The sequence below is a fragment of the Balaenoptera borealis genome, assembly GCF_965194805.1.
Source record: "Balaenoptera borealis genome assembly, chromosome: 3".
Lineage (NCBI taxonomy): Eukaryota > Metazoa > Chordata > Mammalia > Artiodactyla > Balaenopteridae > Balaenoptera > Balaenoptera borealis.
The window spans coordinates 159,968,869-159,995,344 of record NC_138866.1 but is presented as its reverse complement, the minus strand read 5'-3'; the positions used below and the strand labels follow the sequence as shown (position 1 = coordinate 159,995,344).

Here is a 26,476-nt window from a genome sequence, read left to right as displayed (position 1 = left end):
AGAGCCTGGTACTCCCAGGAGTAGGGGTCTGCCTCGCCACCAACCCCTTATCCAGAATCATGCAAATGTCCTTTTGGAAAAAGCAGGACGAAAAACTGAGTCATCTACTAGGACCGGTTTGGAAGACACCAGGCAAATTCCCTCCTCCAAAATTTCTGCCTTTCCACCCACCCAGGTTAACATTTTACTATTAAAAATCTTTTTTGTTTGTTTTTTCTACTGAGATATAATGGACATATAACGTTGTATCCATGTTGGTTGTACAGCATAACAACTTGATATGTGTGTATACTGCAAAATGATCATCACAATGGTTTAGTTAACATCCTAGATTGGAAAGAATTTGAGCGCTCAGGAGTCCCATGGTTGAAATGCCAATCACGTGTGATTAGAAGACCTGCCAGAAAGAGAACAGGCAAAGCCCTGGGTCAGGCTCCGGGAGATGTGGGGTGAGCAGAACACAAACAAGAAGAACAGCTCGTGAAAGCCCAATTGAGAAAATGTCAAACACAGGATTGCCTAGCGCACAGAGTTGCCAGAAGGAAAACTACTGCCCAGAACAAGCAGATCTGCTCGTTACTCAGGTATAAATATGGCAAATGGAATCCATTGTCAAACAGTCTGGCACTAAAGGGAATTTTTAATCTAAATTTTATGTGGGAATTTGCATAAGTCCTCTAGCTATTTCCTGCCTCAGTTTCCCTACAGTATCATGCTCTCTCTCCCTGATAATAGTAAAGATTTTGCCTTTAACTAACCTTGGCAAAGAAAGAGTCGAATTCTCTATTTTTTATTCTTACTACTAAAACTATGACCATAACGGCTGAAAACTGTCTCTCGGCTATCAGATCCATGGGTATTTTTTATTAGAAAGTTTGACTTTGGGGTTTTTTTCTTTTTTTCTGCCTGTAGCCTAGTATCTTCTGTCTTTTCTTCGTATGTACCTTAATGTCTTCTCACCATGAACATGATAAAATAGTGAAGACCTTTCTCAAAAGCCTTCATATTACACATAGCTGTTAGCCTAGAAATTCTACTCAGGAAAAAATAAATATTTGTGTCTGATTTTAAGAACAAAGTAATGCTCAGGCTAATCATTACTCATTCATTCATTCTTTCTTAAAATTTTTATTGAAGTATAGTTGATTTACAATGTTTCAGGTATACAGCAAAGTGATTCGGTTATACATTTTTTTCTTCTTTTTCAGATTCTTTTCCATTATGGGTTATTATAAAATATTGAATATAGTTTCCTGTTCTATACAATAGGTCCTTGTTGTTTATCTATTTTATATATAGGAGTGTGTATCTGTTAATCTCATTCCTAATTTATCCCTTCCCCCTCCCCTTTGGTAACCATAAGTTCGTTTTCTATATCTGTGAGTCTATTTCTATATTGTAAATAAGTTCATTTGTATCATTTTTTTAGATTCCACATATAAATGATATCATATGATATTTGTCTTTTTCTGACTTATATGCCCATCCATGTTGCTGTAAAGGGCATTATTTCATTCTTTTTTATGGCTGAGTAATATTCCATTGTATATATGTACCACATCTTCTTTATCCATTCATCTGTCCAAGGACATTTAGGTTGCTTCCATGTCCTGGCTATTGTAAATAGTGCTGCTGTGAACATTGGGGTGCATGTATCTTTTTGAATTAGAGTTTTCTCCAGATATATGCCCAGGAGTGGGATTGCTGGATCATTTGGTAGTTCTATATTTAGTTTTTAAGGATCCTCCATAGTGTTTTCCATTGTGGCTGCACCAATTTACATTCCCACCAACAGTGTAGGAGGGTTCCCTTTTCTCCACACCCTCTCTAGCATATACTGTTGTAGATTTTTTGATGATGGCCATTCTCACCAGTGTGAGGTGACACACCTCATTGTAGTTTGGATTTGCATTTCTCTGATAATTAGCGATGTTGAGCATCTTTTCATGTGCATTTTGGCCATCTGTATGTCTTCTTTGGATAAGTGTCTATTTAGATCTGCCCATTTTTTGATCAGTTCGTTTGTTTTTTTTGATACTGAGCTGTATGAGCTGTTTGTATATTTTGGAAATTAAGCCTTTATCGGTTGCATCATTCGCAAACATTTTCTTCCAGTCCTTAGGTTGTCTTTTGTTTTATTTATGATTTCCTTTGCTGTGCAAAAGCTTTCAAGTTTAATTAGGTCCCATTTGTTTATTTTTGCTTTATTTTCCATTACTCTAGGAGACAAGACAGATCCAAAAATATATTGTTGCAATTTATGTCAGTGTTCTGCCCGTGTTTTCCTGTAAGAGTTTTATGGTACATTCATTCATTCTTGAAATAAGCAATTATTGAGCATTAACCATGCCCCAGGCATTGGGGACACAAAAATAAATTCACATAATTCAAGCCCTGTAGCTATAGTCAGAAACACCGAATTGCAGTACAGTGTCCTTGGGTACAATCACAAGAGGTACGCAGATAAAAATCACCCCATATTCTATATGAAACATCTATATAATACCTTTCCCAAGTTCCCTCAAGCCCCTAGCATGGGGAGAAGCATTGTTTCTGTGGCTATCAAACATCTCATCTGAGACCCACCAATGTCAGCTGTAAGCTGGGAAAGATCTAGGAACTCTTGGTGCAGTGACACCAGGCAGCTCCGGGGGACAACACGCCAGTGATGGAGACCTGGATGCTAAGCTAGACTCCGGGTAGTAGATGGTAGAATCGAGCTACTTGGCTCCTGCTGTAAAGAGAACATGCTAGAACCCCTTCCCACCTTTCCTGGTTTCCAAGTGGAAGGCATCACCTAGACTGAGTCTTGCCTTATTTTGGCTGGTAGCAAATTCTTTAGTGTTTGTTTGGTGACAGTATCATTGAGAAGTCTGACTCCCGCCCCACCCTGCCTCTGAGTGTTTACTGTCTGCAAGTTGCTAGAAACAAAATGTTGTAGCACAGAGGTGAGTGATCTCCGTAGGAGAGAGAGCAACCCTCAAGGTTGAGCCGTGCTGATGGTGTCCCTGGCTTCCTTGCCTAGAATATTGGTTGGCAGACCAGATAAAACACAAAATACAGGAGAAGCGGCTGCAACGCCAAGCGGAGGAGGCAGGAGCCCGAAGGCAAGCAGGGGCTGGGTGGGGACCATGGCCGGGATCACCACCATCGAGGCGGTGACGCGCAAGATCCAGGTTCTGCAGCAGCAGGCCGATGATGCAGAGGAGAGGGCCGAGCGCCTCCAGCGGGAAGCGGAGGGAGAAAGGTGGGCCCGGGAACAGGCTGAGGCTGAGGTGGCCTCCTTGAACCGTAGGATCCAGCTGGCTGAAGAGGAGCTGGACCGCGCTCAAGAGCGCCTGGCCACTGCCCTGCAAAAGCTGGAGGAAGCTGAGAAAGCTGCTGATGAGAGCGAGAGAGGTATGAAGGTTATTGAAAACCGAGCCTTAAAAGATGAAGAAAAAATGGAACTCCAGGAAATCCAACTCAGAGAAGCTAAGCACATTGCAGAAGAGGCAGATACGAAGCATGAAGAGGTGGCTCGTAAGTCGGTGATTATTGAGGGAGACTTGGAACGCACAGAGGAGCGAGCTGAGCTGGCAGAGTCCTGGTGCCGAGAGATGGATGAGCGGGTCAGACTGATGGACCAGAACCTGAAGTGTCTGAGCGCTGCTGAAGAAAAGTACTCTCAAAAAGCAGACAGATATGAGGAAGAGATAAAGATTCTTACTGATAAACTCAAGGAGGCAGAGACCCGTGCTGAGTTTGCTGAGAGATCGGTAGCCAAGCTGGAAAAGACAATTGATGATTTGGAAGATAAACTGAAATGCACCGAAGAGGAGCACCTCTGTACACAAAGGATGCTGCTGGACCAGACTCTGCTTGACGTGAATGAAATGCAGAGCACCCCAGGCCCACCCTGCCGCTGAGGCCAGCCTGCCCGAAGCTGACCTTTAAGCTGAGGGCTGATCTTTAACTGGACAGCTGCTTTCTCCTTTCGCCACCTCTCCCACCCCCACCCCTGTGTCCTTTTCGCCAAACTGTCTCTGCCTCTCCCCAGAGATTCCATTTGGGCTAGAGGCTGAGCATCTTTGGGAACAACGTTTAAGGGAACGTGGGCACAGTGCCAGTTGTCTTGAAAAGCATGCTGTGATGGACACATTTTGCAACTGCCTTTTCTGTTGCTGTTGATGTAGCAGCCATTTGTAAACCATTCCAGATAATTCCATAGTTCTGAAGCAGCAGTCTGATCCCTTTCTCACTTTTGGAAGGTAACTTTTCAGCTTAATGCATATTGCCCTCTCCGTAGAGGAGGGGAAAAGGTATGGGCCTGCCTTTCTGAGAGCCAAACAGCCCAGAGAAGGACTCCATTTTGGGAAACCTCATTGCTCTGCAAAAAGTCCCCGCCAAACCAGAAAGGAGATTCCAGAAGGAGTTAGCCAAAAAAAAAAAAAAAAGGCGCTGTTCAGGTTTTCAGCTTTATGGTATCTTTGGGCAACATTTTTTCCACCAGAAGTGATCAGATGAAATCAAGATGGTAAGACCTCTGAGACCAAATCCTTGTCCCAGCTCTACCCTGTTCCCAGCCGCTCACAGAATGGATCATGTGCCCCTTATTTTGAGGCGACCACTTATTTGCTCTCCCACCTCCTTGAAAGAAAGGAAAGAAAATTATGTTTCACCACTGATTTAGCCATATGAAACTCATCTCATCACCCTTTTCTGGGTCTGAAGCTGCTGTCTCTAAAAGTGCCATCTCATTGTGCACTGTATCAGTGAGTGCTGGAGAAATCTTGAATAGCTTATGTACAAAATTGTTTTTAAATTTTATATTATTTTGAAACTTGGCTTCTTTGGGGTTGGGGCACACTGGTCACCCCATCTGGCTGTGAGAGCCCTCTACAGTCTGGGCTGGCAGTGTGCTGATCTTTTAAAGTTTCTTTCCCTACCCAATCCCCCCTTTTTGGTGAGGTTTCAGTGAGGGGTCAGTTAGGTGTGCATCCTACAGCTTAATTGGCTTAAAATGTACTCCCCTTTGGTGTGGTCTCTTTGGGGGCCGATTGGGAGAAAGAAAAAACAATAGTGTAACTGTTTTGATACTGAACATTGATAAATGTCTTTTTGAAATAAAGAACCAGTCCCTCCAAAAAAAAAAAAAACACACACACACAAAATACAAAAGCAATAGTGAAGGATTAGAGAGAGGAGTGGAGGAGGGGAAGGAGCCGGAAGGAGGGAAGAAAAGTAGGGTGAAAGTGGTCAGGATATAATGTACAGATACACAGCAAAAAGTGGTCCCAGCCCCTTAATGGAGTCTCAAGTGCAAAACCACACTGTGTTTAACCTCATATGAGAAAGATCAGAAATGGAAAGAGTGGTTACTTCCACTCTTCCTTTGATTTTTTTTTTTTTTTTTGCCACACCACACAGCTTGCAGGATGTTAGTTCCCCGACCAGGGATCAAACCCATGCTCCCTGCAATGAAAGTACGGAGTCCTATCCACTGAACCACCAGGGAATTCCCCTTCCTTTGAAATTTTACTTCCACTCTTCCTTTGAAGTTTTAAATCCTCTTTTTTTTGTTTTTTTGGGGGGGGTTTGTTTTTTTTTTTTTTTTTTTTTGTACAAAGAGGGGTTGCCAAAGTGTCCTAAATGGGAAAAAAGAACACAAAGGTAAAAACCTGAGCCAGGCTTTTATCTTCACGTCCTTGGTAGTTATTAGAGTTTCCCATGCATTAGGCATGAGGGAGACAAGGAAGGAAGGAGTGGATAAGACTTGGCTTTTTTTGTAGCTTCTGTGTTCTTACAATAACTCCCTACTGCAAAGAATATATATATATATAATATATATATTTACATTACTGTTTTATTTATATATGTATATAATATATATTACTATATTACATATTACTATTTTTCATATATATATAATAATATATAAAATATATAATTGTAATTCTGGACTTGAGTCTCTAGAGGGAGGCAGAGGAACATGAGAAAAGCTGCAGTTAGCCACCACACACAGGGCTGTCTTAGACTTGGTAAGAGAATGGCTTTACTTCATGGACCAGGCAAGATTAGAAATCAGAAGAATTGGTTCTTCTGCCTTGAAAATGTGTATCCCACCTTTAATCAGTGTAATCTATATAATTTTAAAGAATTAGTAAGAAAAGAGCTACATATCATAGAGCAATGCAGAATTACTGAGTTCATGTCATAAAAGGGCTGTCAGGTCATCTTGTCGACCCTCTCAGCAGCTGATGCGAGACAGCAGGAAAATGTGTAGGAATCAGAGCCTGGGACTAGCGCTCTATAGTTATGCAAAGTTCACCAAGTTATTTGTCTTCTCAGAGCCCCAGATTTTCATCAGTAAAAGGGTAAGAGTGTGAAGTAAGTCAGAAAGAGAAAAACAAATACAGTATGCTAACATATATATATGGAATCTAAGGAAAAAAAAAAAAAAGGTCATGAAGAACCTAGTGGTAAGATGGGAATAAAGACACAGACCTACTAGAGAATGGACTTGAGGATATGGGGAGGGGGAAGGGTAAGCTGTGACAGGGTGAGAGAGTGGCATGGACATATATACACTACCAAATGTAAAATAGATAGCTAGTGGGAAGCAGCCGCATAGCACAGGGAGATCAGCTCGGTGCTTTGTGACCACCTAGAGGGGTGGGATAGGGAGGGTGGGAGGGAGGGAGATGCAAGAGGGAAGAGATATGGGAACATATGTATATGTATAACTGATTCACTTTGTTATAAAGCAGAAACTAACACACCATTGTAAAGCAATTATACTCCAATAAAGATGTTAAAAAAAAAAAAGGGTAAGAGTCATCATTTCTGCCTTGTTGGGTTGCTGTAAAAACTGATAAATGAAAAACTTCTTCATAAAACAGCAAAGAACCACATGGCTGTAGATCCAATTATTATTATGACCCGTGTGTTCAAGCCATGAGGTTGTCTACCTAATCCTGTTCTTAAAGTTCCCCAATGAGAGTCCACAGACCGTTAAGTTCTATAATAGAAGGAAAGGAACTATGGCTACTGCTCTTAGCATCTAACATGGTACCTGGTAAATAGTACATAATTTTTTTTAACTTCTTAAATGAATGAGTAAAAACACTTATATGTAGGAAAACCATATAATTTAACATCTAAAACAAGTCTTTTTTTCTTCTTCTTCTTATGAAAGGGAGCACTGTTAGTAATTTCTCCAGGAAACAGGTCAAAAGCAGGTCTGCCCTAGGCCAACTGGACATGGGACACACAGTCACTCTACTTATGTGACACTTACTATGAGGTGGACACTGCCCTGAACATATTATAGTATGTTCTCATCTAACTTCATAGCAATCCAATTGAGGTTGGTACCATTACTAACCATATTCAACAAATATTTAATGAGTACCTTCTACACGTCCCAAGTCTTCTAGATTCTGAGGATACATTAAAAGACAACCACAACAAAAGCAGTGATTTCTGTCCTTTATGGGTGGGCAATGAGAAAGACAGTAAACAATAAATGTAATAAATAAATACATTACATGCATACTAGAAGGTAACAGTGCTGTGGATAAAAGAAAGAGATTTTGGGAGTTTTGAATGAGAACATTTGGGTACAGAAATATCACACAAGTAGCCACAATTCCACCTAAAGCAATCTGTCTCCAGTTCTTGCTTTCAACCTCAGCACTGTTCTCTCTTTCAGTTCTGATGTGCCCCTAGCCTTGTTCTGCATTCACATTTATTTCCTCTATTTATTTCCTCCATAAGTGGTGGAGAGGAGCACACAAAATCTGGTCCTCCTTCTCTGGAACTCAGCTCGGTAGCCCCCATCCATACCAGACATTGGCCACAACTGATGACTTGGTTTGGGTCACAGCTGAGTTTACACTGCACATGGGGCCCCTGGAATTGCCTACCTGAATGAAGGTTCTGACTAGAGAACTCTGTGTTTGTAGGTTTGGAGAAACAGCCAGACAAACCCACCAGACAGGAGGAAACAAATAACCCTCAGGGGAAGGGTCAGGCTTTCCAAGAGTCTTAATTGCTTGAACTAATTCTGGCCCCTGAGCAGAGTTGAGCCATTGAAGCCACATGATGCTGAACTTCCTCTGCATCCCCACCCCCACCTCGCCACCCTGCTCTCTGTCTCCTGCTGTGCTTCTTGCCCTTCCTCATCTTGTGACTCTGGCAGAACTCCAGGGTGGTTATTCAACCTGTCTCCAGACACCCTGGGCCAAAAAAGAAAGAAAGGATAAGTGCAGGCTCCAGGGCAAAGCTGGCTGCCAAGAGTACTGTCAGTAGCCCAAGGCCGGGCAGTGAGCACAAAGGAATCTTTAAATGTGAACGTTCCTCCCACCCCAGAAGGAGCTTGAGCACTTTCTCAGCCTTCTGAGTCTGTCCCTCCGTGGTGAGCTGTCCCAGACACCAGCCTTCACACCATCTAGTAAGCAAATCATGGCAAATATTTTTTGAGAGCCTACTATGTGCAAGGCACTGTGTTCACAGTTATTTACTTTTGTGGACACTGTAGCTTTCATGCAAATCTCTTTTCTAGGCTTCCTTTTCATACCTATAAAGTGAAGGGGTTTAAGTTGGCAGTCTCCAGAAAGGCAACAATAAAATTCTGGCCAGTTCTTTGCCAGATTGTGAGCATTCTGAATGCAGGGGCTGAGCCCCATTTACTTTTCTCTCCCCAGCTTCTAGAACAGGCCATGACGTGTGGGAGATGCTGGGTAAATGTCTGTGGAACAAATCAAACTTCTGAAATAAGGCTCTTCAAGAAGGTCTCCATGACTAGCCAAAGGCTGACTCATGTGCTATCGCAGATGTATGAGAAAACACGTCATACAACAGTGTTCTTACTGTTGGACATCTGGGCACATAAAGCTCTTGACTTCCACTAAAGAATATCAACTGATTTCTCCAAACCCTTCAAAATCAACTGTAGGGCAAACAACCCTTTATTTAAAAAGAGGCATCATTGTTTTGAAGAATTACTAAGTTAGAGGACTTATACTCCCCGATCTCAAAACTTAACTACATGGCTACAATCATCAAACTGTGTGGTACTAGCATCCAGATAGACATACAGATCAATGGAACAGAATAGAGAATTCAGACATAAGTCTTTCATTAGTGGTCACTGATTTTCAGCAAAGATGTCAAGGTAATTCAATGCAGAAAGAACAGTCTTTTCAATAACTGGTGTTGGAAACAACTGGATACCAACATGCAAAAGAATGAATCTGAACCCCCCACCTCACACCATACACAAAAATTAACTCAAAATGATCACAGACCTAAATGAAAGAAATTAAACTATAAAACTCAGAAAGAAACATGGGAGTAAATCTTCATGACCTTGAGTTAAGCAATGATTTCTTAGACATGACACCAAAAACACAGATGATGAAAGAAAAAAATTGATAAACTGGACTTCATAAAAATTAAAAATGTTTGCACTTCAAACCACATCACCAAGAAAGTAAAAAAAAAAAAAACAAGAAGCAGACTTGGAGAAAATATTTGCAAGTCATATATACAATAAGAGCCTAGTATCCAGAATATATAAATAACTGTTATGACTCAACAAGAAAAAGACAAATAACCTAATTTTAAAATGGACGGGGACTTCCCTGGTGGCACAGTGGTTAAGAATCCGCTTGCCAATGCAGGGAACACGGGTTCAAGCCCTGTTCCAGGAAGATCCCACATGCCGCAGGACAACTAAGCCCATGTGCCACAACTACTGAGCCTGTGCTCTAGAGCCTGCGAGCCACAACTATTGAGCCCACATGACACAACTACTGAAGCCCGTGTGCCTAGAACCCATGCTCTGCAACAAGAGAAGCCACCACAATGAGAAGCCCGCGCACCACAACGAAGAGTAGCCCCTGCTCTCGGCAACTAGAGAAAGCCCGTGGGCAGCAACAAAGACCCAACACAGCCTTTATTAAAATAAATAAAATTTTTTTAAAAACATGTATTAAATAATTAAAAAATAAAATGGGTGAAGGATTTGAATAGACAGTTCCCTAAAAAAATATACACAAATAGTCAATAAGCACATGAAAAGATGCTCAATCATCCACAATGAGATGCTACTTCACACTCGAATGCCTGAAATTAAAAAGATAGACAGTCACAAATGTTGACAAGAATGTGGAGAAACTAGAATCACCATACACTGTTGATATGACTTAAGATGGTGCAATGACTTTGTAAAACAGATTGGCAGTTAAATGTTAAACATACAGTTTCCAAATGACTCAATCCCTCTCATAGGTATCTAACCAAAAGAAATGAAAACATATGTCCACACATAGATTTGTACACAAAGTGTTGTTCATAATAGCCAAAAAGTGTAAACAATCCAAATGTTCATCCACGGATGAATGGATATACCACATGGTCTATCCGTACAACAGAATAACATTCAGCAATAAAAAGGAATGACGTGCTAATACATGCTACAATATGGATGAAACTCAAAAACACTAAGCTAAGTGGAAGAAGCCAGTCACAAAAGACCACTTATTATATGATTCCATTCTTAGGAAATGTCCAGCCTAAGCAAATCTATAGCAACAGATAGTAGATTAACAGTTGCCTAGGGCTAGGGATTGGGGGAATGGGGAGTGACAGCAAGTGGATTCAGAGATTCTTTTGAGGGTGATGAAAATGTCCTAAAATTAGATTATGGTTGTGGTTGCACCACTCTGTGAATATACCCCCAAAATTGAATTTTATACTTTAAAATGGTACACTGTATGGTATATGAATTATAGCTCAATAAAGGTTGTTTAAAAATAACTTTTATGGACAATAGACTTGTTTTTAGCTAAGGTGTTAAAGTCTAGTAAATGACAAGAGGGATTGATTTGGGAGCTCTAGTGCTTAGAGGTGATTTTTTAAATGTACTATCCATTGAAGTGTGACATTAGCATTTACGTTCCCAGAGCAAAAATGATATCACTATCAATGGCTATGCGATATTGGGCAGTTTTAATATCTGCTAAATTTTTTGTCCCTTGATCTGGAAGGTCTTACTACTTGGGGATTCCATTAATTCTGCATGTATCTTACTGATAGAGAAAATTACAGAAACATCACAGTGCTTTATTCAGACCTGTCACGATGGCTAAAAAAAAAGTAGGAGCAGGGGAAACGAAAGGACAACTTCTGAAAAATACACTCAGCACAGCGCACTGACAGCCAGGATCTCAGGGACGCTGACAATACTGACAGCAGCACTGACCTGGCCCATGGAAGACCTTCAGGAGATATTCACGAAATGAAAGAGGTATTTCTGGAGAAAAGAAAAATTCTCAAGTATTCAACCAACCTTATCCTGACATACTCATCACCTGTTTTTGAGAAAACAGATGATAAAATTGCCCATGTTCTTGGAAGCAACATGGATTCTCCTTCTCCTGTTGTGTTTTCAGTTGTAATTTCCTCTTCTCTGAATCAGCTGTTGAGCTAAAGTCATTTACTTCAACAAATTCAGCGCTCTCCAGTGTGTTTTCCAGTTGCAACAACCTGGTGAGTGTATTTATAACATGTGTGTGAGGAAGCAGTTCCCTGGTACAAACCACCAGCATCGCCAAGCCATGTCCATAGTCAGAAAGAGGAACGGTACGGCTCATTGGAGCTGACAACCGGAATGCAGATGGTGTGGTAGGTCCTTCCTGCATTTTTACATATGTGTGTCATAATTCTTCCCCCCTCTACTCCAGGAGACAAATGGCAAGTTAGAAAAATGACTGGTCTAGTTGAAGACCCCAGGCTATCCAAGGTATGCTGTTTGCCCTGTGAATCAGCAATTGGAGCGGGGAGACACAGTGCATCTTATCTGGAGATCAGGCCTCCAAACGTAAGACAAGGAGGCAGATGGGGGAAGAACTAGCGTCAAAGTCAAAATCACACAGGTCTGTGCTAAACCCCATCTACCACCAAAGATAAGGACCAGACGGAAAGGAGCCTTCATAGATGAACTAATCAGACTTAACAGTCCCACATACATGGTAATAGCAGCTTCCTTTCACATGTATTCTAAGGAATCACTTCTCCTTGCATCTTAGTATGTAGGGGACACAGAGGCGTGGGTGAAGGGGCTTCAGTGGATATATACCCATGCACCACCTCCCCGCCCCCATCCCAGCCCTCTGTCCCTATTTGGCTCTCAGAACTCATAGTCAGGCCTTAACCACCCGTCCCCCGCATAGGCAAGAGATCAGTTGAGTTTTCCCGGCTCTGCTCCAGCCAAGAAGGCAGGAGAGCAGGAGGGCCAAGGGGGCTTCCCAAACTCAACAGCTCAGCCAACAGCAATAGCTCACCAGGATTCCCTGGTGGCGCAGTGGTTAAGAATCCGCCTGCCAATGCAGGGGACACAGGTTCGAGCCCTGGTCCGGGAAGATCCCATATGCCGCGAAGCAACTAAGCCCGTGCACCACAACTACTGAGCCTGTGCTCTAGAGCCCGCGAGCCACAGCTACTGAAGCCCACGAGCCACAACTACTGAAGCCCGCGCGCCTAGAGCCCCTGCTCCACAACAAGAGAAGCCACCGCAATGAGAAGCCCGCGCACCGCAACGAAGAGTAGCCCCTGCTCACTGCAACTAGAGAAAGCCCGCGCACAGCAACGAAGACCCAACACAGCCAAAAATAAATAAATAAGTAAAATAAATTAAAAAAATTAAAAAGCTCACTTAGCACACTGCATCCACGTGCACTCACCTCCTCCAGCGTTACGGATGCCCACTCTAAAATATGAGGAAACAATCACAGATTACCAGACAACTGAAGAAAATCTCTGATGAGAAAGAGGCCAAATCAAATAAATAGGGGAAAGAAAGCAATCTGAGAAAACAGAGTCTATATAGGAAGGGGAAATAAACTTCCAGAAGAGAAGCTATCCCTAGTAGATTTGGAGAGCTAAAAGAAGAAACAAGAAAATGTACTGTGAAAAATACACTTAACGAATGACCAAAAAAAAAAAAAAAAAGAATCCTTGAAAATTAAAAACATGAGTGCAGAAATTAAAAAACAATAGAAGAATTAGAACATAAAATTGAGGAAACATTCTACAAAGTAGAGCAAATAAAATAAAGAGATGGATAATAGGAAAGAAGAGAGAAAACAATTAGAAGATCAGTCCAGGGTGTCCCACACCTGAATAATAGGAATACAGAAAGCAACCTCAGAAAAAACGAAGCAGAGGGAATCATCAGTGAAGTAATTCCAGGACATTTATCAGAACTGAAGGACATAAATTTGAAGATTAAAAGGTATCAATGAATATCCAGAAAGATGAAAGAACACAGTCTCAGCCGAAGAAATATCCCATCATTGCAAAACACCAGGAACAAGAGAAGATCCTACAGCCTTTGAAGTAGGGTGGGGAACAGGTTATTTTCAAAGGTTCAGGAATCAGAATGGCGTCAGATCTCTCACTGACATCTCTGGAAGCTAGAAAGCAACAGAGCAATGTCTTCAAACTCCTTACGGGAAAGGATTCCCAACTGGACCAGTATATCCACATAAAACATCATTCAAATTATTAGGATAGAATACATTCACTTTTGGACATGCAAGGTTACAAAAAGAAAAAAGAAACATACCTCCCAGGCACCATTCTCAAGAAAGCATCAGAAGACACTCCACCAAACTGAGAGGAAAAGCTGAGAAACAGGAAATCAGGAAAAATAAGAAACAGATGATCCTACATTAAAGGACGTAAGAGAATCCCTGAAGTGTTGAAGAGAAATTTCAAGATGATTGCTGTCCCCCAGGCATCAGGTTCAGCTGGTCAAGGGGGTGGAGCAGGTCATCAGAAGGCCCCAGGAGAGAGCTCTTTAGGAAGATGAAATAGATAGAACACCTGAAGTCTTTCAATGTCCTAAGGGGAGATTTCGAGGAAAGAATTTGGAGTTTTATTAGTGACAGGCGCATAGAAAGCCAAGCAAATAACAAGCTTGATTTAACTTCAAAGGAAACAAAAAGTTGCGTCAAAAGGAGAAATACCTAAGCTTTAACATTAGGGGAAGAGTATATGTGAGTTCTGTACTATTTTTGCAACTCTTTTATATATCTAAAATCAATTTAGAAGAAAAAGTAATCATGGTGCATGTAACAGACGGTCTCTAAAATGGCCTTGTTCTCTCCTCGCTCTCTGAGGGAAAGCAGCTACGTGCTGTGAGCTGCCCTATGGAAAGGCCCAGGTGGCAGGGAGTTGACATCTCCAGCCAACAGCCACATGAGTGAGTTTGGAAAGGGATCCCCCCACCTTGAGTTGATCCTCAAGATGACCACAGCTCCAGCCAATGGCCTTCTTGAGAGACCCTGAGCCAAAGGTCCCAGCTAAGCCACACCTGGCCTCCTGACCACTGAAATGGTGATGATAAACGTTTATCATTTTCAGCTGCTAAATTTAGGACACAATGGTTACATAGAAATTAATAACTGATGCAGTATCGATACACTACATGGCTCTGCATGTACAGTTGCCCCAGAACAACTCAGAACACAACTCGGAACACAACTCGGAACACAACTCGGAACAACTCGGGGGTTAGTGACGCCAACCCTCCTCACAGTGGAAAATCCAAGTATAACTTTACAGTCCGCCCTCTGCATCTATGCAGCTCATCCAAGGATTCAACCAATCAGGGATCGCGTAGTACTGTTGTATGCATTTAGTGAAAGAGATCCGAGTACAAGTTGGTGCCATTCAAACTTGTGTTATTCAGGGTCCCCTGTATCAAGACTAGTAAACAGTAAAAATTAATCCATCCAGAACTTGAGAGGATACAGGACAAGGAGGTTGTGAATGCCTGATGGGAATGGGTGGGAAGGAGAGCTGAAGCCTCAGCTTTAAGGAAGGAAGTAAAAAATGGTGTTGATGCCTAAAACACAAAGAAGCAGAAATAAGTAGTAAAAGCAGTAAAAGTGATTGCCTCTGCGAAGGAGAGAAGGCTGGGATGGGGAAATGCTGGTTTTATCATGAATCTTATATAACTATTCGACTTTTTTTAACTTGGTGCACATGTAACTTTGATAAAAATTTAAGCTTAACGATTTCCTCATCACACGATTCAGATGCGATTCCTTTTCTTTTTTTTCTTTTTGTCTCACCTAAACTCCTTTCTTCTGTCCTTCACAGAGTGAAAAGCTTCGGGCAGCTTTCCTCTAATAAGTAGTCCTTAATACTATGTTTTGACCCTTGAGCCTTCATTCAGTCTTTTCTAGTTTTTACAACCTCAAATATTTTCACTCAGTATCAAAACTTCTATTTCCCTAAATCCCTAATCCTTTCACTGTTTTTTCTTTTCTTTGTGTGTTTATGATGTGTGTATGTGTGTATATATGTGTGTATGTATGTGTATATATATGTGTGTGTGTGTAAATGTTTTATGTGTGTATATGTGTATCATGTCTATGTGTGTATGTAGGTATATGTATATATGTGTATATATGTGTATATGCATGTGTATGCATGTATTATGTGTACATATGTGTGTATATGTGTTATGTGTGTATATGTGTGTATGTTGTATATGTGTATGTGTGTATATGTGTATTATGTCTGTGTGTATGTATGTATATGTATATATGTGTGTATGCATGTGTATGTGTGTATTATGTGTATATACATGGGTGTGTTATGTGTGTATATGTGCATATGTGTGTATATATGTGTATGTATATGTGTGTATATGTGTGTATGTATATGTGTATTATGTCTATGTATATATGTGTATACGTATGTAAGTATATGTGTGTGTATATGTGTGTGTATATATATGTGCGTACATATATGTATGTATGTATATGTGTGTGTGTATATGTGTATGTCAGGGGTGAGGGGTCCTTTCCACTTTTTCCTTCTACATAATGAAATAGAAAGTCCCACAGTTGGATTTGTAGAGCCTCAGCATCTAGCCAGTGCCTGGCACATAGAAGGCACCCGGTACATGTTATGTAAATAAATGAGACTCCAAATTGAGCATTAAACCCACCAAAAAGGCCTGGAAAATGCAAGAATTGGTGGAGCTGAAAGAGAAGGGGTGAGGGAAGGCTGCCCTTGGCTCAGAAACCCGCTCAGACCCTGTGAGGGGCTGTGGCCGTGAGGGTGTGGCTCAGTGGCGGCACCAGGCAGCAGCAAGGTTACAGCAAGCTGATGACCAAAAAGAGCAGACGAGGAGCCAGGGCTGCCCCCAAAGAGATGCCGTGTTCTGCACAGGCCAGTAGCCAGCTCCGCAGTGTCACAGGGCGAGCAGTGCTCCTCCCTGAAGATGGAATCCACTCCCCCAAACCAACACAGAACAAACCAGGATGAGGGAGGGCAGCCATGGTGTGGAGGAAGGAGCCTCCCATGCGACGGGACCTGACTTCTGCTCGGGGTGGTGCTGTTGATCAAAGCCAGGTCAAGGAAAGTCCCCCAGCAAGCCAGGCAGATTCCTGTTGACTCAGGCCCTTGGGCTACCAGGAACTGGTGACTCATCTTTATGAGTTACAACATTCAGAGCCTGAAGAGAACTATTTAATTTTAGAAACCAGATTATTTGATTAATGTTTGCTGGTCCCTCTGAGCCACCAGCCCCAGGGGTGCAGAGGCCGGTCTGCTTTTGCTCCCCATTGAATCCTGAATATCACCCTCGGTGTCTGGAACATAATAAGCAGTAGATATTGGATGAATGAATGAGTGAATGAGTGAATGGCATCCCTGAGAGCTTGTGATGGTTAATTTTATGTGTCCACTTGGCCAGGCCACAGGGCACCCAGATCAAACATTATTTCTGCGTGTGTCTGTGAGGCTCTTTCTGGATGAAATTAGCATTTGAATCAGTGGCCCCAATGTGGGGAGCCTCATCCAATCCACTGAGGGCCTGAATAGAACAAAAGGGGAGGAAGGAGGAATTCACCCTTATTTTCCTGCCTCACTGAGCTGGGACCTCTCATCTCATCCTCTCTGGTCCTCAGACTGGGTGTTAACACCATCAGGCCCCCTGGGCACCAGACCTTCAGACTTGGACTGAATCACACCTCTGGCTTCCCCAGGTCTCCACTTACAGATCCATCCATCATGGGACTTCTCAGCCTCCCCGACTGTGTGAGCCAATTCCTCATAATAAATCTCTCTCTCTCCCCATCAGTCTGTGTATATATAAATATAAATATATGTGTGTGCGTGTATGTATGTACTGATTCTGTTTCTCTGCAGAATCCACAGAAATTAGTCAAACACAAAACTGACCCGTGCTATACAGTAAGTCCTTGTTGAAAGCACAGGGAATTCTGCTCAATATTCTGTAACAACCTAAACGGGAAAAGAATTTGAAAAAGAATAGATACATGTATATGTATAACAATCACTTTGCTGTACACCTGAAACTAACACAACATTGTTAATCAACTATATACCAGTATAAAATAAAAAATAATTTCCTGAAAAAAAAAAAAAAAAAAAGCTGATCTGTGTTCGTTGGTAGGAATCCTGGCTGGATGTTTTGAGTTTGGGAGAAGACTGTCTTCCTAATTTTTGACAGGAAGAGAGTAAGACCTCCCTCATTTCCCTTGCTCCGGCGTTCCTTGGCTCCTCCCCCATGGGATCCGATGTTGGGAGATGGCTCAGGCTGGAAGTGTGAAGCCCTCCACCCTGGACCACCTCCCACTGAAGCCTCAGTGTGTCCTGGGTCGTGCCCCCCAGTCCAGGGGAGATCCCTCCGTGTTTTCTCTCTGTTGGCTGAAACTGCACTCCATCTGTTATTAAATCAATTATGTTTGTCACCAGCCTGAGCTGCCCACCCTAAAGAAAACTGGTCCAATTCTTGTGATGCCAGACCCCGAGAGAGATCTCAGGATAGAAAAAAGCTGGTAAACAAACAGCTGATCACCCTGTGAGATAGTCCACCTGGTACACATTTGGGACTGAACAGGAGGTAGATGTGTCCCCTCCTTTCAACACTGTGACGTGACCCTGTGTGTCACGCTCTGTGTGGCTACACAACTAACTAGTCTGGGGTTTACAAAAATAGGAGATTTTAATGCAACAATTCACTCTAATAGGAGGCTCTTCATGGAATAAGAAGCACAATTTACTGAGTACGTACTAAATGCCAGGTACTGCGCTAGGTGTGTGTATCATACACGGGTTATCTCCAAATCTCACTGCAAGAAAGGTATCCCCCTCGTTTTATAAAAGATGGAACTGAGGTTCAGTGGAGTTGAGTGTTTGACCCAAATCTCAGTCAGTAGGTGGCAGGACTGGAATTCAAAACGGGGAGAGACGTGACACTCCCGACAGATCCTCTGGGTTTGAATCCTGGATTCCACCACGTACTGTAATATAACTAAAGCAGCCACTCACCCTCCCCGACTCTTACCCCCCATCCGGAAGGAGATAATCATGATACCTGTGCAGAGAGTCATTCCTGGGAGGAGGTGAGCTAATACAGGAATAGCACTTAGACGAATATCTCAGGCAGAAAGTAATTTCTCCATAAATGTTAACATCGTTATTGAAAATGGTGCTGTCCCTTTCACACACGTGCACACACACACACACATACACACACACACACACACAGAGTTAACACCATTCATAGCTTACCCTCGAAACACAGTCAGGCCCTGATTAACACAAGGGCTGAGCTCATCTAAGCACTACCCAAGACCGAGTCTAGCAGTTAAACAAATGAACGCTTTATACCTTACATGAGCTGCACGATTAAGATTGCTGCTCTTAGAAATGACACTGAAAATAACAAAACCCACCATTTATCAGAGACACAAGTGTCAACTGTCTTTCCACACGTCCTTCCTTGACTGTCTAGAGTAGATGATTCCATGCCAGTGTCCCCTGCCCCAGAAACACAATTTGCTCCCCCCGAGGGAGCAGGGTTCTGATTGTTTGCCCGGGACCTTGCTTTGTCTCCAGACCAGCATTGTTCAATAGAAATATCATGCAAGGCACATTTATAATCATAAATTTTCTAGTAGCCATGTTTAAAAAAGTAAAAAGAACAAGTAATATTAATTTCCATAATACGCTCTATGTAACCAATTATGTCCACTCTACAATTGGTCCAACATGTAATCAATGTAAAAATTATTGATGAGATATTTTACCTTTTATTTTAGTACTAAGTCTTTGAAATCGGTGTATATTTTATACTCCAGTCCATCTCAATAGGGACTCACCATATAACAAGCACTCAAAAGCCAGAAGTGGCCAGTGGCCCCCAGAGCACACCTCTAAGGGCCCCTAAAGGGGAGGAATCTTGTCTGGCCCATTCACCATTGTAACCTCAGGGCCCAGCACAAGGTCATTATAGAACGTGGTATACAGAAGGAGCCTAGTAAGTATGTACTGGATGATTGGATGGATGAACGAATGAATGGGATTCCAAATGCATAGTTGATACAAAACATTAAACCTCGGGTCCTACCTGTGAAATGGGCTGCACGGACCAGCAGATTCACCAAGATCTGGTAAGTGGGCAATGTCAGTGTCATCACTGTGTCATCACTGTGTTTCTAGACACAAAAGTAACAGGCTTCAGTATGGTGGAAACAATAAAAGTGTTTGCCAAAAACACGTTCTAGCGTGACCTGGGTTCTTTTCAATACGCGTCGAATTCTCCCATCTTTGGAGGTTTGGGAGGGGAGAGCCGGGGTACACCTGAGAAAGTTTGAACCCTAACCCTGTCTCCCTCCAGCTGTGAGACCTTAGGTAAATGACTTCATCTTTTTATATCTCAGCTTCCTCATCTGTAAAACCTCATTAGGTTGCTGATATCACTTATATGTGGAACCTAAAATATGACACAAATGAACTTACTTACGAAACAGAAACAGACTCACAGACATAGAAAACAAACTTACAGTTACCAAAGGGGAAAGGGGGTGGGGAAGGGCGAAAAGTTAGGGGTTTGGGATTAACAGATACACAAGACTATATATAAAATAGATAAACAACAAGGTTCTACTGAATAGCACAGGAAACTATATCCTATAATAAACTATAATGGAAAAGAATCTGAAAAAGAACATATATATGTATGTATAACTGAATCATTTTGCTGTACACCTGAAACACAACATTGTAAATTAACTATACTTTTTTTAAAAAAAGAATCCAAATGAAGCCTTTAGGGCAAGGTCTGACACAGAGCAGACACTCTAAGTGTGAGCATCTTTACTTCTTCCTCTGCGTCCTCCAAGGCCCCGCATCACCTCTCCCCTTCCCTCTGCTGCAAATTAGAACTTCAGGGCAACGCAGCCACGGGGCCTCTCGCCTGAACAGTTTCCTCGGCATTCGCTTCCTCTTTTCTTCATCCTCCTTCATTGCTCTACCTGCCAACATGTGATATTTTCCCCTTTGTCTTTTCCACTTTGCTCCTTAGCTCTGAGACAACTTCTCTTTCACTAGCCAGGTAACCCCCCAAACTACCTCCATGTCACCACCTGCCTAAAGACATCGTGGCTCAGTGTCCAGAGACTGTAAGTTCTCCCTTGATTTGCTATCAAATTCTTGAAGAAGAGGACAGATGACATTCTCTCACCTGCGTCCTTATTCTCCTCTACACAAAGCACACCTTAGCCATCACTGAAGTGCATCACCCATCATAGTGCAAGAGCCTAAATGGTCCCTGAGGATGGGGGGCTGGACCACACACAGGACAATAGCCACAGGGGAGCTAAGTGAGAGGCCAGGTAGCTAAGGACACACATCACCAGCCTGTGAAAGGCACCCAGAAAGCTCGTCCATGATAACTGAAACCACACCTTTGTTTCACCGGAATTTCCACTGAACAAGCTGTACCCAACATATCCTTTCCTCTGACTCTGTTCTTCCAATAGACTCTAGCTTTTTTTCAAACGCATTTTTTTTAACATCTTTATTGGAGTATAATTGCTTTACAATGTTGTGTTAGTTTCTGCTGTATAACAGAATGAATCAACTATGCGTATACATATATCCCCTCCCTCTTGCGTCTCCCTCCCACCCTCCCTATCCCACCCCTCTAGGTGGTCACAAAGCACTGAGCTGATCTCCCTGTGCTATGCAGCTGCTTCCCACTAGCTATCTATTTTACATTCGGTAGTGTATATATGTCCATGTCTCACTTCGTCCCAGCTTATCCTTCCCCCTCCCTGTGTCCTCAAGTCCATTCTCTACGTCTGCATCTTTATTCCTGTCCTGCCCTTAGGTTCTTCAGAACCTTTTTTTTTTTTTTTTAGATTCCATATATATGTGTTAGCATACGGTATTTGTTTTTCTCTTTCTGACTTACTTCACTCTGTATGACAGACTCTAGGTCCATCCACCTCACTACAAATATCTCAATTTCGTTTCTTTTTATGGCTGAGTAATATTCCATTATATATGTGCCACATCTTCTTTATCCATTCATCTGTCGATGGACACTTAGGTTGCTTCCATGTCCTGGCTATTGTAGATACAGCTGCAATGAACATTGTGGTACATGACTCTTTTTGAATTATGGTTTTCTCAGGGTATATGCCCAGTAGTGGGATTGCTGGGTCATATGGTAGTTCTGTTTTTAGTTTTTTATGGAACCTCCATACTGTTCTCCATAGTGGCTGTATCAATTTACATTCCCACCACCAGTGCGAGAGGATTCCCTTTTCTCCACACCCTCTCCAGCATTTATTGTCAAACGCATTTTTTAATTGAAGTATAGTTGCTGTACAATACGTTACAGGTGTACAATATAGTGATTCACAATTTTTAAAGGTTATACTCCATTTATAGTTATTATAAAATGTTGACTATATTCCCTGTGTTGTACAGTATATCCTTATAGTTTATTTTATACCTAATAGTTTGTACTTCTTAATCCCCTGCCCCTATAATGCCCCTTCCCCCTCCCCTCTCCCCACTGGTAACCACTAATTTTTCTCTGTATCTGTGAGTCTGATTTCAGGAAGCAGGACCAGCTGTTCTCTGTGGCTGAGAGAGTCACAAACCCAAAGATCACCTAGCTGTCAGCTGGCCAGCAACCCGTGAAGTGACTTGACTCAGTACAAAATATTTGTCCAGTAAGTATGACAGTCATTGGCTAAACCAATTAGCCTGGCTCCTTATGAGATCCGGTCTGAATAATATGGGAATAATTGGCTAATCAGGAAGAGGAGCCCAGAGCAAACACATATAGAGAAGCAGATACATCACATTAAAGAAAATCAGTATTCACTCTCTAGGCCGCTTTGGATATTCATACGCAAACTGAGTTGGAAAGAGAAAGTGGGTGTGGCATGGTCAGCTTCCTGGTTACGCTTACAAACCTTGAGAAACTTTACAATAAACACCTACATGGGCTATGCTCCCTCGAAAACACAACCCGAGGCAAATCTTACCTGTGATGCTTTATGGAGAGGTGGGTGCAATCCCAGGGCAGCAAGAGTGAGGGAAAAGGGAAGTGAGAAGGTGGGAAAAGCAAATACACCCAAGGGGTGTGCTACCCAGTGGTCAGGGCTTCAAAAGAAAACCCAGTTGGTGGTTCACTCACGTGGGACGTTTCGGGGAAGGTCAAAAGGCATCACTGCCCCTGGACATCTTGTGCACGGGGCAGGAGGGAGGGAGAGGAGTTTACGTGCCAGCTGCTTCCCATCCCCTGTCTAATGGTCAGAGCTCATTACACGGGGCATTATGCACCGCCCCCCCACCCCCGCCCCGACACCTTCAGGCTGTTTTCACCCTGTGGAGTGTGAACTCACCTACACTTCTAGTTGAGTCGGTCCAGTTGCACCTGGGAACCCAGATCTCACACCCCACAGTCTGTCCCCTCCATCTGGGTCTGGATGTGTTGGGAACAACCAGGGCCACCGCGAGACCACAGGGCTGGGACGGGGGGGTTAGGGGCCAGAGCAGCTGCAGCGCCCCCCGACTGATCAAGCAGCTGAGGGCCCTGGGGAAGGCAGGTGGGACCAGGTGAAACTGGGGAGGTGAGTGCCTGCATTCAGCCCAATGCATCCCCTTTAGAGTCATTAGTTTTCCTTTCTTACGGTTAAAAAAAGCCTAAGTCAAAATTTACACTGTGTTAGCGCCACCCTCCTCACGCCTCCTCTCCTCAGCACCAGCTACAATCACTTCCCAAATCAGCTCAAGCAGAAATCTATTACAGCTTCCCACCTCCCAGATTCAAGTCGTCTTATTATAGCACCAACACTTCCCTTAATCCAACATTTCCACAGCCAAAGACCGAGTATTCCATCCAGAGGCAGAGCATTCACGGTGAGACTATGAGCCCCAATCATTTTATTTGGAGAATATGGTGGCCAGCACCATAGTACTACGGTTTGCCAAAGGCAGAGATTTCCCCAAGCCCAGAACCTTTACGTCATTGTTGAGGGATGTTTACACGACCTATATTATGCCCTTTCTTTTTTAATACTTCAAAGTACGCAGCTTGGGCAATGACGCATAAAACGCAATACACTTCGTTGCATCAAGTCGCGTGAGGATGTGCTGTGTGGCGCGGTGGGGAAATTTCCACAAGAAGGTAGGGTGATTGGTTTCTAGTCCTGCTTGGGCACTAACAGTCTGTGCGATGTGGCAGGGACCCGTGAGCGTCCTCCTGCACAGAGGAGGGGGTAAGAACAGATCTCCACAGTGCCAGCCTCCTGTGATGCTATTCTACCACGACTGAGCCAAAGAAAGCACTTCACTTTCAAAGGCTATGACTCCAACTTTCGAAACTCTAGGACTCCAATCTCTTATCATAATTGCCAGAACTTGGAATCCACCGAGATGCCCTTCAGCAGGTGAATGGATAAATAAACTACTATGGTACCTGAGACTATGGAATATTATTCAGTGCTAAAAAGAAATGAGCTATCAAGCCAGGAGAGAAGACATGGAGGAGACAAACACATGTTACTAAGTGAAAGAAGCTCATCTGAAAAGGCTACATCCTGTATAATTACAACCAAATGACACTCTGGAAGAGGAAAAACTATGGAGACAGTAAAAAGATCAGTGGCTGCCAGGGGCTGGAGTGGAGAGCGATGAAAAGGCAGAGCACAGAGGACTTTTAGGGCAGTGAAACTACTTTGTATGATACTACAGTGGCAGATGCATGTCTTTATGTATTTGTCAAAACCTGTAGAATGTACAACACCAAGGGTGCACCATAATGTAAACTATGAACTCCAGGAGATAATGATGTGTCAGTGTAGATTCATCAGCTGTAACGAATGTACCACAACAGTGGGAGATGCCGATCATGGGAGAGGATGTGCATGGGGGGGACGGGCAGGGGGGACTCTCTGTACTTCCCGCTCGATTTTCCTGTGAACCTAAAACTGCTCTAAAAAATAAAATCTTAATAAAAAAAAAAAATTTAGGACTCCTCGGGTTCAAAACTGAGAGGCATAGAGCTTAGCATTTCTGTTCTTTCCGACAGAGTAATAAAACATTCTCACCAGGGCCCAGGGGGCTTGGCAATCATAATATGGAGTTTCCTTTGATTCTAACGACTCCTATAGCCGTGTGATTAGTCTGAAAGTCTGGTTACCTGGACTGGCTTCTCCCACAGAAACACAGGAATCCTCCTGCCTTCTGGGCATCAGGTTGTCTGTCTAAAAACAGGCTGAATGGTGCCTTCTGAAACCTCCCAGGGGGACTCTGGGGCTTGGGGGCGGGGAGGGCTACCCCTCAAATGTGTATCCACGAAGTGTTCATCTTAAAATGTCTGGAATTCTGCTAGTTCAGCCCATCAGCTCACCATAAGAAAAACATCACAACCAAACAGGAAGAATCAAAGATCAGATAAAACAAGAACGAGAAGCCTGGGCTGCATGGACCAGAGGCACAAAAGTAGGCTTGTGAGCCGTGTGGGAGGGACAGGACAGGATGTGATACATGCGATGCAAAGAGCGTGGAAATGGGATTCACCCCCCTGAGATGCAGGAGTCGTTAGCAAGGATCAGAATGCTAAATCTGGGAGATGTAAGCCCATCCCATTTGGGAAATGTGGACTTGGAGGGTTGGTCACTAAAATGTCATTCACTTCCATGTGAGGTAGGTCCCGTCTTGCAAGTATTAAGTATAGTACCAGCTATAAATGGCTCAGCCAAACTTGAAGGAAAGAGGCAACCTGGATAAAGCTTAGATTTTCTTACAGGTGAGCATGGAAAGCTTTCCCACGGTTCTCTATAGCTCTTCAAATCAAAACACTCACCAGTCTCTATAGACGACATAAAACTGAAGAATTTGTGTTATAAACTAATATGAGACATGGGTCTCATTAAACAATGCTAGATTCTCAGTGATGTCACTGCAGAAGTACCTAAAACGTTATTTTTTTTAACATCTTTATTGGAGTATAATTGCTTTACAATGGTGTGTTAGTTTCTGCTTAATAACAAAGTAAATCAGTTATACATATACATATGTTCCCATATCTCTTCCCTCTTGCATCTCCCTCCCTCCCACCCTCCCTATCCCACCCCTCTAGGTGGTCACAAAGCACCGAGCTGATCTCCCTGTGCTATGCGGCTGCTTCCCACTCGCTATCTATTTTACGTTTGGTAGTGTATATATGTCCATGCCATTCTCTCTCTTTGTCACATCTTACCCTTCCCCCTCCCCATATCCTCAAGTCCATTCTCTAGTAGGTCTGTGTCTTTATTCCCATCTTGCCACTAGGTTCTTCATGACCTTTTTTTTTTTTTTTCCTTAGATTCCATATATATGTGTTAGCATACTGTATTTATTTTTCTCATTCTGATTTACATAATTCAAAAAGAATCATGTACCAAAATGTTCATTGCAGCTCTATTTACAATAGTCAGGACATGGAAGCAACCTAAGTGTCCATCAACAGATGAATGGATAAAGATGTGGCACATATATACAATGGAATATTACTCAGCCATAAAAAGAAACGAAATGGAGTTATTTGTAATGAGGTGGATGGAGTTAGAGTCTGTCATACAGAGTAAAACGTTATTTTTTAAAAGGTGCTCTACTTGGTGAGCTGACACACTGGCAAGGATCCATCTAACTGCTTAATGAATAACGACACATCCGAGTGTGAGCCGGAGCGGGGCCTGAGGCCACAGGACAGAGAGGAGGCAAGGGCTGACCAGGGCAGCCAGGTGGGGCTGCTGGAGGAGGTCGGGCTGGTAGGGGTGTCGTGTATTGACATCCGAAAGTGAGCAGGAGGCCCTGGGAGCGGACCTGGAGGGCCATGAGAAAAATCCTCCTAAACTTTCAGAGCTGTGCCCGAGGGCTCCGTCCCCTGGTGACACTCCAGCTCCCCCAACGGTCGCCCTGCAGAATGAATGGGTTTTGTTTGGCTTTTCTGAGATGCATCTTAATTCAAGAGCTTTTGCCTGAGTGAGTCAGAAGCAGGAAAGTCTCCAGCCCCACCCCAGCTGGTACTTTTCCGTCCCTTCCCCTGAATTATATAACATGGCACATTTTTAGAAACTTAGTTCTAGCTGCAGAGACA

General features: G+C 42.9%; 2 protein-coding genes across 7 annotated transcripts in view; one reads left to right on the top strand and one right to left on the bottom strand.

Annotated features, from left to right (window-relative positions):
* The window catches only part of LOC309626470 (uncharacterized protein), a gene marked incomplete at its 5' end in the record, with an annotated part of 239,324 nt that overhangs the window by 117,841 nt on the left and 95,007 nt on the right, over positions 1–26,476 (bottom strand). For all 5 annotated transcript variants that reach the window (XR_014243211.1, XR_014243212.1, XR_014243213.1 and 2 more), the window contains one exon: positions 19,442–19,529. Coding sequence is in view for 1 of the 5 variants with exons in the window: in XM_082387206.1 (XP_082243332.1) it covers positions 19,442–19,529 (88 nt within the window). The remainder of the gene's footprint in view (positions 1–19,441; positions 19,530–26,476) is intronic.
* On the top strand, positions 3,083–4,101 carry LOC309626460 (uncharacterized protein). 2 transcript variants are annotated; one of them, XM_082387192.1, is made up of 2 exons: positions 3,083–3,275; positions 3,398–4,095. In XM_082387192.1, exons 1-2 carry the CDS (start codon positions 3,196–3,198, stop codon positions 3,906–3,908), a joined length of 591 nt encoding a protein of 196 aa, XP_082243318.1. In that variant the 5' UTR covers positions 3,083–3,195; the 3' UTR covers positions 3,909–4,095. The 2 variants fall into 2 exon arrangements, with proteins under 2 accessions (XP_082243318.1, XP_082243317.1); XM_082387191.1 differs by having other exon boundaries at positions 3,117–4,101.